At 42.8% G+C, this 19074-nt stretch overlaps 1 protein-coding gene across 4 annotated transcripts; it reads left to right on the forward strand.

Annotated features, from left to right (window-relative positions):
- Positions 1–495: 495 nt before the first annotated feature.
- Positions 496–18313, forward strand: LOC135394782 (zinc finger protein 629-like). 4 transcript variants are annotated; one of them, XM_064625758.1, is made up of 8 exons: positions 496–718; positions 2537–2582; positions 3228–3338; positions 5943–6005; positions 6090–6269; positions 15633–15754; positions 15832–15898; positions 15981–18313. In XM_064625758.1, the coding sequence occupies exons 2-8, from the start codon at positions 2561–2563 to the stop codon at positions 15989–15991; spliced, it is 576 nt and encodes a 191-aa protein (XP_064481828.1). In that variant the 5' UTR covers positions 496–718; positions 2537–2560; the 3' UTR covers positions 15992–18313. The 4 variants fall into 4 exon arrangements, with proteins under 4 accessions (XP_064481828.1, XP_064481830.1, XP_064481829.1 ...); XM_064625757.1 differs by having other exon boundaries at positions 506–718; positions 15832–18313; XM_064625760.1 differs by lacking the exons at positions 15633–15754; positions 15832–15898; positions 15981–18313 and adding an exon at positions 8509–8803.
- The last annotated feature ends 761 nt before the right edge of the window (positions 18314–19074 follow it).

The following is a 19074-nucleotide window of genomic DNA, read 5'->3' on the forward strand; positions in this document are numbered from 1 at the left end:
CATAAGTGTCACAGAAAAGGCGTACGCCTACCACTTTGAACAAATCAGGGCACATAGCGATATCATTCGAGATAAGGGTTGGCTAAGAGCGTGCTATGCGGTGAAGTTCATTTTTAAGAGTATATGTCACCCGTTTGACAGGAACAGGGCGATTGGCTAATCATGTTTTCGGAACTGTTATCGAGAACACCTTCCGAAGCATTAAAACTCGCTATTACTAATTCCCAGGCAGCACAATGTACCGAAAGTCGAGTGCAATAGGGGTGGACGGTGTGTGTTATCAATGTTCTTTAATTTCATGAGTCTGTTCAAGGCCTTCCACCTACCCGTACACCCCCATTGTACTCGACTTTCAGTATATTGTGTGCTTGTGTAAGTTTTAGTATAGCTTAGCTATAGGAGTATTTAGTATTTTATTTGAAATACTTTTGCGCGGTATTTTGTACATGTCTGGTGTAGGGTTATCTCACGGTAACCCTCTTAGTCAAGCACATCTCTTATTTCGTAAAGGTCATTCCCTGCGGACGCAGGAGCATCTATGGCTTCCTTTCCAACGCTCACTTTGTAATTTGCTCATCGAGATATCTCACTCCACATCCCCGGTACTCGACAGTTGCTCTGCTTCTCGGCAGACGGCTTGGCGCTGCCAAGAGCTGTGCGGACTCTGTAAGCGGCGCGCGATAGCACAGTCTCTGGGATAAACACTCGCGGACAAAAGGTGAGTCAGTTCCACAGAACAGTGAAATTGTTCCTCATGTAGCTGTTACGGAAGAAACGGCGCAGCATACGATGGATGCCAACTTTTCCAGAACGGACGAGACAGGCAGACGGGACAACCACTTTGCTCGTCCAGCCTGCTATACCTCGTCCGCGGTGGTCCTTTCTTTGCATCATTTCCACTCTAATGTTCACCTTAAAAGCGTTTGCTGTTCAAATACTTCTGCCAGAAACCTAGAACCGGCCTCCCCAGTGGGCCATCACAGCTGCCTTCCGCTTATACTCCAAACTTCGGGCCCTTTTGGACACCCTAAGATTGCCTGAATGCCCTGTGAACGCCCCTTGACCATGCGCATTATTATTATTTTCTGTTCATTATTCACTCATTCTGTTATTATTATCTATTCATTAGCAAGCCGACCCTTGCCTGGTGAACCTTTCTTTCTTTCTTTTTTTTATTTAGTAAACTTTCATTCCCCCCCACCCCCCAACACCAGCTTCGGTGAGTTGAGTTGAGTTGATTAGAAAAGAAAGCAATGGAGAAATAGGCACTCATTACGAGAGCCGTCTACTCCAGATCACTTATAAGAAAACACAAATGGCTATCAACAATAAAACCAATGAGTGACAAAGACTCTCAGTCAGTCAGTCAGTCAGTCACACACACACACGCACACACACACGCACACACACACGCACACGCACACACACACACACACACACACACACACACACACACACACACACACACACACACACACACACATACAGTGTGTGTGGACAGCTTCCGTGACATAGTGGTTAGTATGATCGCTTTCCACACCGAGACTGGGAGGTGACAAGGGTTCGAATCCTGTCACCGCGGCTGTGCCGTCTGAGGTTTGCCCTGGGTTTCCGAATACTTCCCAGACGAATGTCGGCACAGTTCCCCCGGAAGTCGGCCCAGGACACATACGAGCCCCCCTGTTCCCCACTCCTTCCTGTTGTTCTCTCTCCACCTGTCAACATCTGCACGCCGCTCATATCCACAGTTACCTCGCTGCGCTAACATGTAATTTTTAAAAAAAATTCATCCCCCCCCCCCCCGGATTTGCAATGCTTTACTCCCCAGCCCTTTTGTGATGGTTACATAATATCACCGCACCGTACAAGCACAATATGGAGGAGTATCACGTTGCTTTAGCACGGTCTAGTACACTAATAGTCTTATAAAAGGCAACGCCACATTCGCCCACGCTGTGGAAACTACGCAGGTCTCCTTGCAGATGCACAAAGTGGTAATACTCCTCTATCCAGGGGCGGTTTCTTTGTCGGAGCGCGTGTAGTGGGGGAGGGGAGAAAGGGTAATCTCACGCATAAACTGACGTTTTGAAAGGGGGCGATCATCGCCCAACAGCTCCCCGCCCCCCTTGGATCTGCCACTGTCTCTATTTTCCCTCTGCAGGCCGTGGTCGGTTACAGATCCCGCAATGCATTACAGAGAACGATATCTTTCTTGCTAGGAAATATCCTTCTTCTTCTTCTTCTTCTTCGTCTTTCTCCGCAGTGGCGCATAGCACGGGGCAATTGGCCACGGATCGTGACATGAGGGCCCAGTTAATGACGGTTACGTGAAGCGATGAGAGGATGAGATGAATGAAATGACTGAATAAAAGATGAGCGGGGGAATGGAATGACGACCTGACAGGCGTCTTCTATCTGACAGGCATCTTCTATCTTCCTTGGCTTTTTCTTTCTTCTTTTTTTCTTTTTGTAATTGGTCGGGTGCTGAATTCAATCTCTCCATTTTTTTTTCTATCCTTATCTTTCTCTATTACAGGAACAGCAAGGACGTGCACTGACGATGGCGGAAGCATTACGAAGAGGTACATGCTACGACAGTTTGTATCCGCGTTGTTGCTCACTCACTTCAGCGTCGTTTATCCAGAGACTGAAAACGGAGCGGAACCGAAAATCGCTTGGGGGGAACCCAGTTTTCTTCGAGAACCGTTACCGGAACGTAACCGCAATTCACGTGAACCGAAAAAATATGATTTCGGTTACCAAACGGTAACCTGAACGTAACTTTTTACGAAACTCATTTGAATTTTTACATTTAAATAATGAGCCCCTCCCACTCATTCTTACGGCGCGCAGCTTGTAGATGGTATCGGACAGATACTTGTAAAAAAGAAAGTTCGTCGATTGGTGCACCGGTTCGCGAATTATTTAGCCCGGGGATTTAACTGAAACACCCGGTATACTTATAGGGAACACTTTTTTTTTTTTTTCGGGAAAATTTGGTGTCGTGGGTGCCCCCATAGAAAACAGCGGCCAAAGAAAAGCGGCCAGGTTTGATCACTGGTCGAGCGTTTTTTTTTTTAGTCTCCACTTAATGGCAGGACTCCCTTTTAATACACGACGCTGAATAGGGGAGAGAGGGAAACTGGAGGGCCGCACAGTGACTTGGAGCCAGATCCACCACCCCTTGCCTATACGTCGGTACCTACGCCCATTATAATCTTTTTCAGGGTGGGCGGATTCCAGAGTATACACCGTGGCCGTGCAGGTGACTACAGTAAGGCAGGTCCTTGTTGTGCAACAAGACACCGGAAACTGCTGTGAAGTGTGGAAGTCGAATTGTAGGTATTTTTTTTATTTTTATCAGTACGTAGCGTTACCTATATCGTATCGACATGTACGTATAAGTACAGCTCATCACACAGTGTTGCTAAAAAATACGCATCAGCTTCATTTTTGCTGGTGTTTATAGCAACTCGTATAGTCAAGCCCTATTAGTACCATGACGTAACGCCCTATACAGTGAAGTTTCGCGATTTGCAATAATGGTGTACGATGTGAGTGAGAGAGGAGTTAACCGTATTAATTAAGTATTAATATTAATGGCTTATTATTATCCCTAACTGATTTTGATGAAAAAAAAGTGAAGGAAGGAAAAAGTGAAAAGGAAGGTGAAAAAAAGGAAGTGAAGGAAAAGCAGACGATTTCTGTATCCTATCACAGACTTACCCGCAGGGCGACAGATCGCGGCGTGCTCTGCAATCTTTATCAATTTAATTCGGTTATTTAATAACTGTGGCGTGTTTTGTCGGGTAAATTAGCAGTATTCCATTTTCAACAAAGGGCAATCGAATGATACACTTTATGAAAGGGGCAGGGGGTACGAGACCGTCCCTTTAAGTAAAATATTGAAAACTAAGAACCGGTACCTCATGCGAGTCCATAGTGGACATAATTAGGTAGACTTGGTTGGTAATTAGGCAGAGGTGGCAAGGTGGGTGAGTGCCAGGACACGTTAGTATATATATTTCGCTGGAACAACGTCGAGGCATTGACATTATCAGGCTCCTAATGCAGTAGAGAGACAAATTCTGGTGCCATACGTTGCTAAATGCTTTCTAAAGCTCGGAGCGTGTTCGTGGCTCTCCATCATCGACAGCTTTGGCTTTGAACATTTGTCTCCAGCAGCAGTTCTCAATGGGGTTGTGATCTGGGCTGTTCCCTGTAGAGTTCGAGGGAACTCGCTACAAGTAACTCGTTACTGTAACTAAGTTATTTTTTTTGGTAACTTGTAACTTAACTCGGTACTTTTGCGCCGTGATAACTTTATGAGGAACTCGTTTTCTTTTTCAGGTAACTTTGCTAAGGTAACTTAAGCTAAGTTCCAAGTTATTTTTAATTCGTTTTTCACTCACGTCCACTTATTTTTCTGCTTTCTCTCCGGTTCTTTCATGGCATTTTATGCCACATAACATGATATTCAATCAATGACAGTATTCTATTCAGGTTAAGTAAGAACCGCTGCCATTGAAATGAAGCTGAACCATTGTGCGCCCACAGGGAGTAAGATGCAAAGCGTTCGAATTGTTGGACATAAACGAGAACGTTGCACTCCTCCTTAGGCAACTCAACTCAACTGCTCACGCGCGCTGCACCTGTGTAGGGCTATTTTGCGTCCGAAGTAACTTGGAAGTAACTCGTTCTTTTGTTTAAGTAACTCCGTGACTGCGAGTTACATTTCAGGCTGAAGAACTTGGTTATTAACTTAGTTACATTTTTCACACGGTAACTTAACTCATGACGAGTTCTTTTTGAAGGGGAAAGTCTCAATCTATGGTTCTCTGGCCATGCATGACGGCCCGCTTGCACGAAACAATCCTAAGTGTAACACTTGGCAAGTGTTGCACTAACGCGTTAGTGCACTAAGTTTAGGGTTGCGGTTAAGTGGTTTGCACGAACACTTCGATGACCGCCCTAAGTCAAGTATTCTAAAGTGGATCGTGGCTACGAGCAGTAGCAGTTTTCGGAGGCTCTCATTGGTAGAAAGAGAACTTCCGGAGTTCATCCCAGGAAGTCGTGCGTCACGGCATGTTAGGATTGTGGGAAGTCGTCTGCTTCTGCCGTCGCACGTAAACAGTTTGTAGAACCAAAATAAGGTATTGTAATATCATTGTAGCTGCAAGAACGCGTTAGGTCACTTGTTGTGTACTTTCGTTAAATAAAATAAAGCCTGTGGCTCAAAGTATGTCTCGAATAGCTCGATGATTGGGAAATTATCGCCACTGGCAGTGCCGGTGAGAGGCACTTCGCGCGGCGATCATTTTGAGAGATGTTGCTAAAATGTACGGCACCCACAGCATAAAAAAATGAGACGTTGTTGGTATTGCGAGGAAAATGCGTACTGTATTGCGAGGTACAGTTGGTGCCGACGACGAATCTTCGCTACACGGTTCATAGCGGCTGACATGTTAGTCCTAAGCTTTAGTGCGGTAGTTTAGGGTGCTCCTAGGACCCTTGGCCAGCGTCCTAAATTGCGCGGAACGAGCGCCACCACTTTAGTGTTGTAAAAGTTTCGTGCAAGCCACTTACGGCTCCGGCACTACACTAAGTGGGGAACTCGTTAAGTATTACACTAAGTTTGTTTCGTGCAAGCGGGCCCAGAACCATAATAAGCTTCGTGCGTAGCTGCTGCTTCACGTGTTAAGATGACGATTACGAAAACGAACGGAAATTTCAATATGTCGATGGTACAGTTGCCGAAAATTGCCAATACTTAGTTCTAGCTCTGTGGCACTTAGCAACCTGCTTTGCATGATGGCAACAGGTTGTTATGGGGAGTATTGCACCTCGTGCCGGCTATACGTACAACTCTGATAAAATTCGTGTCGGTCACACATGGGCGGTCCTATATGCAGCAGGAAATGATCCGCAAATACATATTTCAGGGCGGCGTTTTCTAGTGGTATCATTAGTGGCTTTTGTGATCCTCATCCCCATGATCACTGTTGGTAAGTCGAAGTATATATTTACAGCAAGTACAGCAGAGTAAAGAAAAATGTAATGTTAGATTCTACACGGCTCGTTCATTTCAGGATCCCTCTACATCTATGAATGTCCTGCACATTGGATTATTCCTATTTTCCTTGTTGCGTCAGGATCATCTGCTCTACTGCTGCTTCTATTCATCTGGTGCTTCCCAGGAGTGACCCATCCTTGCTTCATGGCCCTGTTCAGTTTTATCTTGTACTTGTTCTTGGGGACCAACATCGCAAGTAATGTATTTTCTATATTTGCATTTTTTTACTATCAAATTAGATGTTTTCAAAATCATACTGCATCGGAAATTCATGCAATCAGAATTCCTTTCGTGTGACCTATAGACAGAAAAGAAATCTTTACTATAGACATAGAAAAGCCGCATACTGATCAGCTGCATTTCTCCCTTGTTTTCTGTAACATTAAAAATTAATTTTTAATTAACTTTACTTAAAAATTAAAATTAAATTGTAACCTCAAAAGTTGCATCCTTGCAATTTTATGCACGGCTCTGAGTGCTGAATAGTGTGTACAAAACAGCATGGCTTCCATTATCACATAAGCTCCTGACGTATGTGTGCAGCGCGCATGTTGCATAATAAATCAACATGATATTTAACCAAAATTAATCATAGCAGATCCACCAGTGCGGATGGACTTGATTTGGGTTTCGCCCCAAGCCAAGTTAACATCAGCGACAACCGGACAAATCCGCTACCGAGTGTATCACATGTACACAGAACACGACAGTTAGACAGACTGAAACCGAAACAAATCGGAAGGGGAGGGCTGGGTTCCACGAATGAGCACTTTTTCGTTGCCCAGTAGGACCGAAGGCCTTTCGGGGGCCATCGTGATCCTTTCAAGACCGTGGCTTGGTCCCTAGCTTCCAGCGTAGTTCAACCTTACCAAATTGGTGGCGCTGTCGAACACTATGACCTTATTTGTTTACAAACAGGGAGAGGTCTATTAGGTCTCCTTTTTTAGTTTATGATACCCGTACGTTGTAGTTTTCAGCTGATGGGCAAATAAATTTCGCTCGTGAGGTACTTTTCCGGTTCACCTGAAAGAGGAAAAAAGCGTGGGTAAAGCTATTGTGACCAGAGCCGTATATTAAAATGGGATCTGGCCATTAATGGGTCGTGCCCATACCTGAAGCTCCACCCACTTTTTCAGCTTTCCGACCAATGGAGTCTTGAAATATAGGGCGCTATCGATCAATCTATCCTCACTATTTGTCCCCGTATCCAACATGGGCAGCGCCGTTTTTGGTGGCAAGCGGATTGGATGAGATTGAAATGGATACCTCTCTCAATCTGCAAAACTAGTGGATCTTATTTTATTTTTTCTGCTAATTTGATGAACGCCACCTAGGGAGCGTAAGGCACGTCGAGAATTATCGTCTGCTTCCGTCGTTGTACCGCTGCCGGCAGAACCACCTGCTGGGACACATTCTATCGTCGGCATGATTTTTAAACAAATCTACATTAATAGTTTGAATGCAAGAATGTTTGTAACCCTGAAATCTAGCAATTAAATCCTACAGCACCGTGCCGTTTTTGTTATGACTTCGTTGTGATCGCCGCGATCGCAGTGTTCACTTAGGTCTAACACCGGCGACAAGACGTATTATTTTCGGTTATATATCAATGAATGAGCGTAAGTTGAAACTGATTTCCGAGAAACGTATGTGAAGATGTGCATTTGCAGCGTAAAATCAGAGTGGTCTGTGAAAAATTTCCGTCACGAAATCCCCGCTTCACTGTGTTTGTTTTCGTCGCCATTTTGGGTGGCAGTAAGGTGTCATGGCGACCTACTCGGTAAAAAGCAGCACACCAATCAGAGGAGCGAAACTGTGACTGACAAGTCGAGCCTCTTTTTGTGACTCCTCACAATGGCCAGACTCCCTTTTAATATACGGCTCTGAGTGTGATGTCACGTGCAGGCTACCTATATGACGAAAACTCTTGCAGGTGGCATGACAATGTTCGCACGACATAATGTGACCACTACGGATCCCTGTAGTCCACTTTACTGCAATCCGATAGTGTACAAGTCTTCGAAATGCTTCGCCGGCATGGGTTGTTCCGTAACAGCCCTCGTGATTTTGTTTGTGCTCTTCAAAGGACTACAAAAATAGCTACAATGAAAATGATTGTGAAAAAGTAGGAAGCAAAGAAAAAGTCTACTAGTAAATAAATATCCAATACACATTATTGTGCACAGTGGAGTTTTTGTGATTATTCTACGTTTGTTGACGACTTCACGTGGTTGCTGGCTTTCGAGTTGTTGTTCGAGTCACTTCTTTCGCGCCACGCCGTGATTTCAGTCAACGCTTCACGTCCAATCATATTTAGTTGTAAGTCACTGAAAGGTTAGCCTGCATGCAGGCCTCGAACCCACATCTTCTGGAGTACTGCAGCGGGCTATAACCTTTTCAGTGACCTCCTACTCTTCTTCATTCACTGCTCTTAGGCACTGGACTTGAGGCTTTGTGTCTTCGGTGTCCCAGCCTCAGAACACCAATTTTCATCGAATCATATAGTTCATACTCTTCGAGAGCGTCTACGAACTGAAATTCATTACCAGCTGTTGATGTGGATTCCCCCTACTGACCCCATGGTTGCGGGTTGGATCACGACCGAGAACTCCAGCAACTTGGTGACAGGGTACAAGTTGCTTAGACATGCACCGTCCCCTGCATGTACACGTCATCTACGAACGTCTACGTCATCATCTACGTCGTCTATGGGCAAAATTCATCTGCAGACCAAACACTGTCACCAGGGGCGGGTCCAGGATTTTTCAGAGAGAGAGTTAGAGAGAGGGGTGGGGTGGGGTCCAGTCTTATCCAGTATGGTAGATACACGAACTGGGTCAATTAAACACTATGTTGTGAGCATCAAACCTACTTTCAGTGGCCTCCGCGCGAACAGTCACACAACATTGGGGAGAGGGCGCGCGAAGTGTCCGGACGCTCGGGTGGGAGCGAGGTCGCCATGAGGCATGTGACTTTGTCCGTTTTGTAACCAATAGTCAAATAAATGTTCCTGTGTTCACAATGTGAAGACAGAAATTGAGGACGGGATCGGGACATTCTGACCCAACCCCCTCTAGATCCGCCCCTGACTCTGACGTCGCTCATGATCATACTTGTCTCGCGACGTAAAGCAATGAATTGGGCATGATTCACGCTTATGCGTTTCATTCACCAGAAACTTAGACTCACCACAGAACAGTAGTAGTAAAGAGGGTTGTCCAGGCTACAAGCTGTCCACTTTACAAGGTTCCTGCCCCTGAGCCCTGAGCGTATTTTCCCTGCGCGGCGCGTCCCTGCGCGTATTTTTCCCCGCGCGGCGCCAGTGCGGAGGGTTGTCCGCGCGCTTATCGGCGAGGGGAGGGCTGCGTGCGCGTTTACCCTCTCACATTTTTCAGCCGGGGCCAACTTCTTTCGTCATTTTTCAATCTGCGCCGACTTTTTTCGCGACTTTTTCCCGTGCGCGGCATGCGGCGCTCGGGTGGAGGGCTGCTGCGGTGGGTGGAGCGTGGCCGGAGGGTTGCGTGCGCGCTTACCCGTTCAGCCTGGGCCGACTTCTTTCATCATTTTTCAATCTGTGTCGACTTCAATCGCAATTTTTTTCCCGCTACAGCAGGTGTGCAGTAGGCGATTTACATGCAAAGGATAGCCATACACAAAAGTACGAGTGAAAATATATTTATTAAAGTCATTAGTGTCAGGAATTATGTTATGACTCTGTGTGAAGGAGAAAAACTCAGTCAAAAAATCTGATGCAATAGCATTGAAGGGGTATTTTATTAGTGATAATCACGCAAGTTTTCAATTAAGCAGAAGGAGTAGCACATTTTTAATAAAAGAAGATATTTTTAATCAATACGATTACTATCAAATTAAAAGTTTTATTATAAAAAGTCTAACATGACAACCATAGCGGAGTTTTAATTACAATGTTCTGATATGTAACTTCATGCGCAACAGCTAGTATTCCATTATGACATATTTAATCAAAGAATATATTTTTAATCAATATGATTACAACCAAAATTAAAAGTTTTATTATAAAAAGTCTAATATTATTATACGTGACCACCATACTGGAGCTTTAATTACAAGTGCCGATATATGTACGTGAACAGCAGAGAACATGGAAGACCACGGGACACGAACACAAGAGGAAATAAAATCTATAACAATACATTGGTTAATCAAAACAACAGAGGAGGAGACTATCATTTTAACTATCATAAAATCACCCTCGTGACTTCCCCATACAATTTTCATTCTAAGAGACACTTTGTTTTATGAATCCAACACAGAAAATATATTTTAAAAAATGAACTTCACTGCATAGCACGCTCCTAGTCAACAATCAGCTCTAATAATATCTGCCCCGATTTGTTGAAGACGGGAGGCGTACACCTGACAGTTATGAACATTTTCGAGCGCAATAGGGAAGATTATTCCAACATTACACAATTAATCGATTTCTTATTAAGTAAACAGCATAGACATACGGAAATAATGAGAAAAACGATCAACAGCTAATAGAGAACCAAAACAGATCACATAAACAACAGACACATGCAGGAAAATAAATGGAAAAGAATCTATCAAAACGATCAACATGCACGGATGAACAGCAGAGAACCTGGAAGACCATGGGACACGAACACAAGAGGAAATAAAATCTATAACACTACATTGGTTAATCAAAACAACAGAGGAGGAGACTATCATTTTAACTATCATAAAATCATCCTCGTGACTTCCCCATACAATTTTCATTCTAAGAGACACTTTGTTTTATGAATTCAACACAGAAAATATATTAAAAAATAAACTTCACCACATAGCACGCTCCTAGCCAACAATCAACTCTAATAATATCTGCCCTGATTTGTTGAAGACGGGAGGCGTACACCTGACAGTTATAAACATTTTCGAGCGCAATAGGGAAGATTATTCAAACATTACACAATTAATCGATTTCTTATTAAGTAAACAGCATAGACATACGGAAATAATGAGAAAAAACGATCAACAGCTAATAGAGAACCAGAACACATCACATAAACAACAGACACATGCAGGAAAATAAATGAAAAAAGAATCTATCAAAACGATCAACATGCACGGATGAATGGCAGAGAAACACTTTGAACAGCACATGATGAATAATTTAATACAGCATAGAGCTAACGCTAAGAAACACTCTAAACGGCGCATCTGCCAACGTGTAAACAACAGACAGGAAAATATTACTGAAACAGCTAATAGAGAGCCAAAATCCAAAACGCAAACAAGAGGTACACAAAGGATAAATACTTGAAGAACAAGCTAACAAAACAAGAAACATGCATGGATGAATAGCAGAGAAACACTCTAAACGATGCATCTACCAACGGTAAACAACAGACACATGCAGGAAAATAATTGAAAAAGAATCAATCAAAACGATAAACATGCACGGATGAATAGCAGAGAAAGGCTTTGAACGATGCATCGGCCAACATGTAAACAACACACAGGAAAATAATAGCGAAACATTACAATTTGAAATAATATATCTTTTGAACTATCATAAAATCAACCTTGCGAGCTAACAATATCCTACTCAGGCACTTACCTTGACAGAGGTATCCAAACAACAGCTTTACAATAATTACAACCAGACTCGAGACACGGTGGGGTCACTCTCTCCCTCTATGCAGACCGGTGGGGTCACTCTCTCCATCTATACAGTCCAAAAAGCGGGGAGCCTGTTGTCAATCTGCGGGTGGGGAAATCCTCTCTCTTTTTCAAATTCTTTCCTCCAAAAAGGAAATATTCTTAGGACCGGTGTACAGAGGCGAAATTTTTCATTGATCGCAAATAGACATTGGAATTATTCGATTCTAAAGAACACAATAAGAATTATATTAAAAAAAATCTAAGAATAGACTTTCTAAGCAAATGAGAAATATTATCGGCGCAAACAATACCAAATGAGAAGCGATGAATTTTATTGTATTTCAGATCAGACAAAACTATTAGGCATACATTATTCTCAACTCACAAATATCATTCGATTGAATATCTGAAGCAAAGAGAGAAAGTCAAATTTATTCAATGATAGAAACAATACTCATTCGAAAACGAGAATCAAATTTAATTACATCATTTTATGTTAACTTTGCAATACATGCAGAAGCCGCAAACAAGTCATCTGAAATGCAAATTATTGTGTTTGCTATAGCGGAAATCAACGCACACAACATTCCCAAATAATATAATATAATATTTTTATTAATATCAATCGAGTGATCATCTGAAACAAAGTCAAAAGCAGTAATTAATTTAGGCAAACACTTTTCGTAATCACACAGCGCAAATATACATCACAGAAACATGTCTTTTTTCATTCAGGACCAACTAGTGGAAACGAAGTGAGAGAGTTCCCGTACACATTCGTTAAGGTTACGCCCGCGGGGAGTAGGGGAATCCAAACAATGGTCTCGGTATACAAAGCCATAAAATCGCTCCTACAAGTCAAGTTAGGGAAGGAGGGTCTCTTGCGCTGTCTTGTACATAGAATCACTGAAAGCAAACGTTTTTCCTTTACACATCACATCTTTTTGTAAATTGACTTTCATAATTCTAACGTCAGGTGGAAGATTATGAACATGATAATAAAATTTTAATAAATAAAATTAGCACCAATATGATTTAATTAAATGTCGAGGTGCACTACAAAACAGAACAGACAATTGCTATACATTGAAGAGATGGACGGATTTTGTACTCGTTACCATACGTCATGGGAGGACCTGATAAAAAGCTGCTTCGAAAAGGAGGAGCCGCGAAACGATTCATTTATCGCTGCATTTCAATACGTCCTAGACATGGTCGTATTCGGAGATATGGCACAAATTATGGAATTCAAGATGCGAGAACTTGTATGCCGAATCTACAATAGTTATAAAAATATTTGCACGTCATCATCGGAAGGACCACTTGGGTTGATGGTGGAGTTTTTGAGGTTTGCTAACGAAGAATTGAAATACACTAGACCAAATGTAATTGTAATCATTGCAATGGGTATTGCATTAATCAAGAAAGCAATCAGATCAAATTATCATATACAAGCAGTCTATATCGCACGATTCATTACGGATTTGTTGAAATTACACCTAACGGTTGAAATGGAAAGTACATAAAAAATCTTATCACGTGGTATATCCTACCATAGAACCTCTACACATTTATTTTATTCTACCAGTCAAGGATGTCGAATGAACAGAAGTTCAATATTGTCGTGCAAGGTCTGATGTATCATCACTTATTGAAACTCAACAAACATATCAATTGTGGTGGGCCACCGGACGATTTTCATCTAATACTCTCTTGTACGCCATTCAAGAATCTTCATACAAAGAAAGGAAGCATCAATAAGAGACTGTGCAAGTTCGTCGCAACAAAGTGCAAGTTGTTGAAGCAATACAAACACGGCGACAACATATCACCTGCGTTAATCAACGCTGGATTCAAGCGCCCAATAATCAGAATAAATTACTTGATGTCTTCGGAATTCATCAATCAAGACAACAAACGAAAACTTCGGAGTTTGGAATAGAACTGTAATTTATCGAAATAAACAAGTGTATAATTGAAATAATAATTGTATTCTTTGTCATCATTCTAATGTATTCTACACAGCGCAACGAAAACAGCTTATGGCTAGATTGCTAAGGAGACACTACATACAAGGATCTTCGCATGGAATCAGCGCCGGCAATCAAAGAGATTTTTTTACACGACCACACTCTATACAACATCGACACCCGAAGGAAAGAATTGTAGAAGAATCGATAATAGAAATTTAGAGGCATGTTACATCAATCTTTGTTTACAAAGAGGATCACTAATATTTTGCGAAAGCTTATTTTACGAATTAAATTGCACAGTGTATATATTTTCTCAGACTATTGGGCAGTTGACAATACTATATTGAAAGGAATCTATTATCAAATGACGCGATGCAAGTGATGGACATGCATGACGCGCTAGCGGAGTCTACAATTCTAATCATCATAACATGCGGCACACAATTCCAATAAGATTTTGGGAGAATCGAATCACGCAACTGTCATCAGAAATACTTAACCAATGAAGATGTGCACTATCCATAAGATATGTAATTATAATAAGTAAATATTCCTTTTGCAAACTTAACCAAAGCAGCACCCATAAACAGAGCTCCAATTCACAGAATGTACCCAAGGTTTTTAATTAGCCATACTGAAAAACTATGAGTCTGTTCATTATGTCACGACATATGAGGCACTACAAATGGGAATGGCATACTTTAATTTTAGGAGATTTTAGCTCATAATGAAACAAAACGCAAACTGCAACACCAAAGGTTCTTGTTTAAATTTTCGTTTAAATGGCGTTGTCAACGGACGACGAGGTAAGTTCATGCTAGATCATTTGTTGGTGCTGCATGCTGGTTGTATTGAGCAGCTTGTGCAAGTGTGCTCCTTGCTCCGCCTCTATCACATAGCAGACGAATGGTTGGTCGCAGCTTGAAACCATGTGACGACATGGCCACAAAGTTGACCCCTCCCCTTCTCGGAGTATTTCTCTTTTGGTTAGTTTGTCTTTTCGGGCTAGAGAGCATGTTCCGGTGCCTTCCTCCCATGTCTTTCGCTGACTTTCACTCTACTGCATGACTTAGCGCTGTTGTCACTTGCGCCAGGCGCTATTGCTGAAGTGCTTCGGCTGCTCATCAGTGTTGATGACGCAGTGGCAGATCCAGCGGTGTTGCGATCCCCCCCAGTTTATACGTTGAACTTCCCTCTCTCCTCCCCTTCTGTGCTCTTCAACAAAGAAACCACCCCCAGCCTCCCAAACCCAGGGACTGGACCTGCCCCTGTGCACTGGTTCAGATTGCGTCCACACGCGCAGCCTTGAGCCTTATGCCGCCATTTCATGCTGCGCTTCTTTTTTTTGGGGGGGGGGGTGAAATGATGCATTATGGTTCCATCTTATGCGATGAGTGATTGCAAAAGCTCTTCCCCCTCGGAGTGAAACCAGTTCGGCAGCTGCTCCGAGACTGCCATGCGCGCTCCCTTGTGGTCACAAGTGAGTCTGGGATCCCATCTTGCACAGACTTTGCGGAACAGTAAATGCTCGTGAATGATTGTCTCCACACGGGCGACACTAATATTACAGTGGGTTGCAGTGTCCCAAACTGTTACTCGCCGGTTCTCGAGGATGGCTTGCTCAATGTCTGCAATGTTTACTGGCATGACCGCAGTCGGACAAATGTGTCTGTTCAGTTCATTCGTCACCACATTCCATCCTTCCCCAAACTGTGCCTGTAATCTTTGCAGCTCATTTGACGTTCTTCTTCACAAGGAACTTGATTCTGCATCGTTGTTCCACAGCTACATGCACACGGCTTGCCACTACTGCACATGCCACTGACCAAATCGGATGTCTCAATCAACCTTGAACAACCCTTGTACATTGTCATCATCAAGCTTCCTCATCACTCACAAATGCAGCTTTCTTTTTTGTTTTTTGCTATTATTTTCAGGTCCACACAGCTCTGATGGCGCATCTGGTAGCAGCATTGTGAACCCTTACAAATGTGTTGTCTGTCCTGATAGCTTCGTTTCCACAACAGAGATCATCAAGCACTTGCGTGGACATGATGAGGTATGTCCGATTCCAAAGAGATCGCGCAAAGAGAAGAGATGGTGTACTAACATTTGAACCCTTACTTCCCCTCACAGAAGCCCGAGGATCCTCGTGTGTTATTGGAAGCCGAGCTTTCTGATGGGAGGTACCAGTGCAAGATCTGTAAGCACATAAGCAAAACGAAACACGATTTTGCTGTCCATTTCAACTCCCACACCAAAGCAAGAAAATTTCAATGCCCCAGGTGCCCTGTAATGCTAAAGTCTTCAGTTACTTTCTTTGAACACTTGGAGCAGCACCGACAAAACCGTGGGGGACATAGCTGCACTGTTTGCGGTAAGCAGTTTGTTTCAGAAAAGAGGGCTAAAGCTCACAAAAGGCTGGCACATTCTGGAAGAAGTCGTGAACGTTGTGAGGTCTGTTTCAAGAGTATCTCGGCTGCCTTTATACGCAACCATTACTACACGCACACCAGAGAACGAGAGTACCAATGTACAGTGTGCCAGAAAGCATATCCTGGCAGGACCAATGCAGTCACACATGTGAAGAGGGTGCATTGTGACCTGGGAACACCCGGGTGCTTTGTACGTATGGTGAGGAAGCTGTGAAAGAGAGTAAAATTCAGACGCAGACGTGGCCCATGTGCTGAAAAAAAGGAATGTGGAAGCAATGTGTGAGGAAGTGCAGAAACGAATGAGAAAGTGCAAAGACGATTTGTTCGAATACATTATAGGTACAGCTCGCCTCAGGGTTAGCTTGAACGCCATCGCGGGCTGCAGACTCTGGTGGTGCTTAGTAGAAGTAATGGTGGTGGTGGGGGGGTGACCCTTATTACGACGGTGCCGCCAGGGGAGCTCTCTTGCCGCTTAGCAGGCTGGAGCGATGTTCAACTTAACTTTGACACGAGTCGTACATTTACAGTAGTGTGTTCTATGACTATGGAATTTTAAATATGAGTATGCTGTACTCGAGCAAGGGCGTCTCACGATGTTCCATTCATGGTATGTTCATGGTACGATATGTGGTTCATGGTTTCATGGCACGTGTGTTATTTCATGGTATGTTAAACTGTATAGAGTTGTCAGTATCTATTGTATCCTGTGTCCCTTTCAAATCATTTCATAATTCTTCCCTATTTCATGTCGAAAGTTCGTTCACACCTCTCTCCTATCTGGCGAATTATGGTCACAAAGTTTGCAGTGATGTGCAATAACTACTCTCATAGTTAAACTACAACTACCAACTTCTTGTTTAAAAAGTAATTGCAACTACTAACCCACCAATGTTTAGATGAAGTAGTTAAAAACTACAACAAAGTAGTTTAAAGTACTTTTCCAACTGTATTTGCACAACATAGCCTAATAGACTTGCACTGAATTTATGTCTGGCTGAATGTCTTGCTGATGATATCTTTCATCCCACTGTAGAGCTTGCCTCAGCCCTCTCCTCAATTTTTTCAGAAGTCATTAACGTTAATTCATTACTTGACCCAATCTACGAACATTTATAATGGAGGTTATTCATGTACCTTTCGTCAAATATTTTACTAGATTGTACGGTATTCATGATAGAGGTTCCAAAACTGTGACAAACCCACATAGTGCTTCTCGCATCAAGCGGATTAACTTTGACTTGACGTCTTTTTTCGTATGGTTTCTAAAGAGTACCTATTGAGACATATTAAAGTGATTAATAGAAACTAGCTATTAATGGGGTTTAGTAGAAAAAGTACTCTAAAAAAATGCATGATGCAGGAAGTTGTCAAAACCAAGCTCGAGAATGTGATGCGAGGTATTTAAAAGAATAACAAATGAATGAAAAACAGTATGATGCCACGCTTCGAAGCTATTATCATGAATACCGATAAAGTACCCCCATTAATTGTACTATATGGGTCCTGTGTTTATGCACTTAAGAAAACATTGCCTTATTATAACTGTTTGGAGTACTCTATAGCTAAATGCAGATGTGAAACCATTGTACAGTTACAATAAAAATACAGATTCTGTTGTATATACAAACACACAGATATCAAGTCTTTCCAGAGTAAGGATAATGATCATTTTCAAACAGGACAACGGTAATCTCAAATCACCAAACAGTAGAGACTTCTGTGAAAGTTCACTCTACTGAACATTCTTTCCCATCAATAGTGCCTTTGCTGAAGGAGTACAGCATGGAGGCATACCGTAGTTAAGTACAGTAAGTTAAGTTAGTTTTGAATTACTTTTTGTCAAGTAGTTGCAATTACTGGTCAACTAGCAGTTCAACTATATGTAGTCAAACTACTGCCCATCACTGGCTTGATGATTCAGAGTTTAATGGTGCAGCAGCAATTATGGTCACACTGAGACACTTGTCAGCTGTTGATATTTTAAATTATGACATATATTTGTAGGTTTCATAACGTTGTTATGTATAATCGTTCCACTTGATTGTTTGTAATTGTTTTCTTATTTTTGTTATCATTTTTCATCATTTTTGTTTTGTCATTATCTGTGCTTTTTCGAGACACCATTATAAATGCTCTACTGTTTATGGCCTCTAAAAATAAATACCGGAATCTTTGCACCGGCAGTATACTGTCTGGGTGTTTTTCCTTAGTCTTCCCAGGCAAATGCTGACAGAGTTTATTCCTGTGAAGTCTAGGCAGTAATGCCCCCGAGTGACTGGCAGGCAGCTCGCAGGGCAATAACGAACCAGTTGACGCATTCGCACGAGCAACGTCACCACAGAATATCCTAGTGGAAGAAACAGCTAGGTAGAAACTGCTCGGGGAAGCCGGAAGCCGGAAGTCCCGCTGCATGTTACGTTGATAATTCGCACGATGAGGGAATATTGCGAATATAGTGTTGTGCGCACAGACCGAGCAACAGAGACAAGGCCTGATAGTATACGCTATGACGTGTAGTCATTAATGGACGTGTTACCTAGCGGTTCTGGCCAACGCGCCTGGTGTACTCTGTCCGGACTGTGTGTCGTCTGAACGGTCTTTCAGTGCAGCGCGAAGTTTCCAATGTGGCTCATGTTCCCCAAGCGACATACCGAGATTGGGCCGAGCTTGGCAAGCGCTTGGCTGGCCGACCTGGCCGTGCTTGGCCAACGGGCTTCAGATCTGCCCCCTGGCCAATGGACTGCCAATCCTCGTTCTGCAGAGCACTATGCAACATTGCGCCAACGTTGGGTGGCCGGAGAGTCGTTGGCCAGCTGACATCCGACTTTTTGCAAACTGTTAGCCATTGCTTGTTTGGGTTGTCTCCGATGTAAGGTAACGAATTATTATCTTCGTTATCATCTCCTTGTCATATCTTCGTTTGTTGCTCGTATTTCCCACAACG

This window comes from Ornithodoros turicata, chromosome 5 (assembly GCF_037126465.1).
Source record: "Ornithodoros turicata isolate Travis chromosome 5, ASM3712646v1, whole genome shotgun sequence".
Lineage (NCBI taxonomy): Eukaryota > Metazoa > Arthropoda > Arachnida > Ixodida > Argasidae > Ornithodoros > Ornithodoros turicata.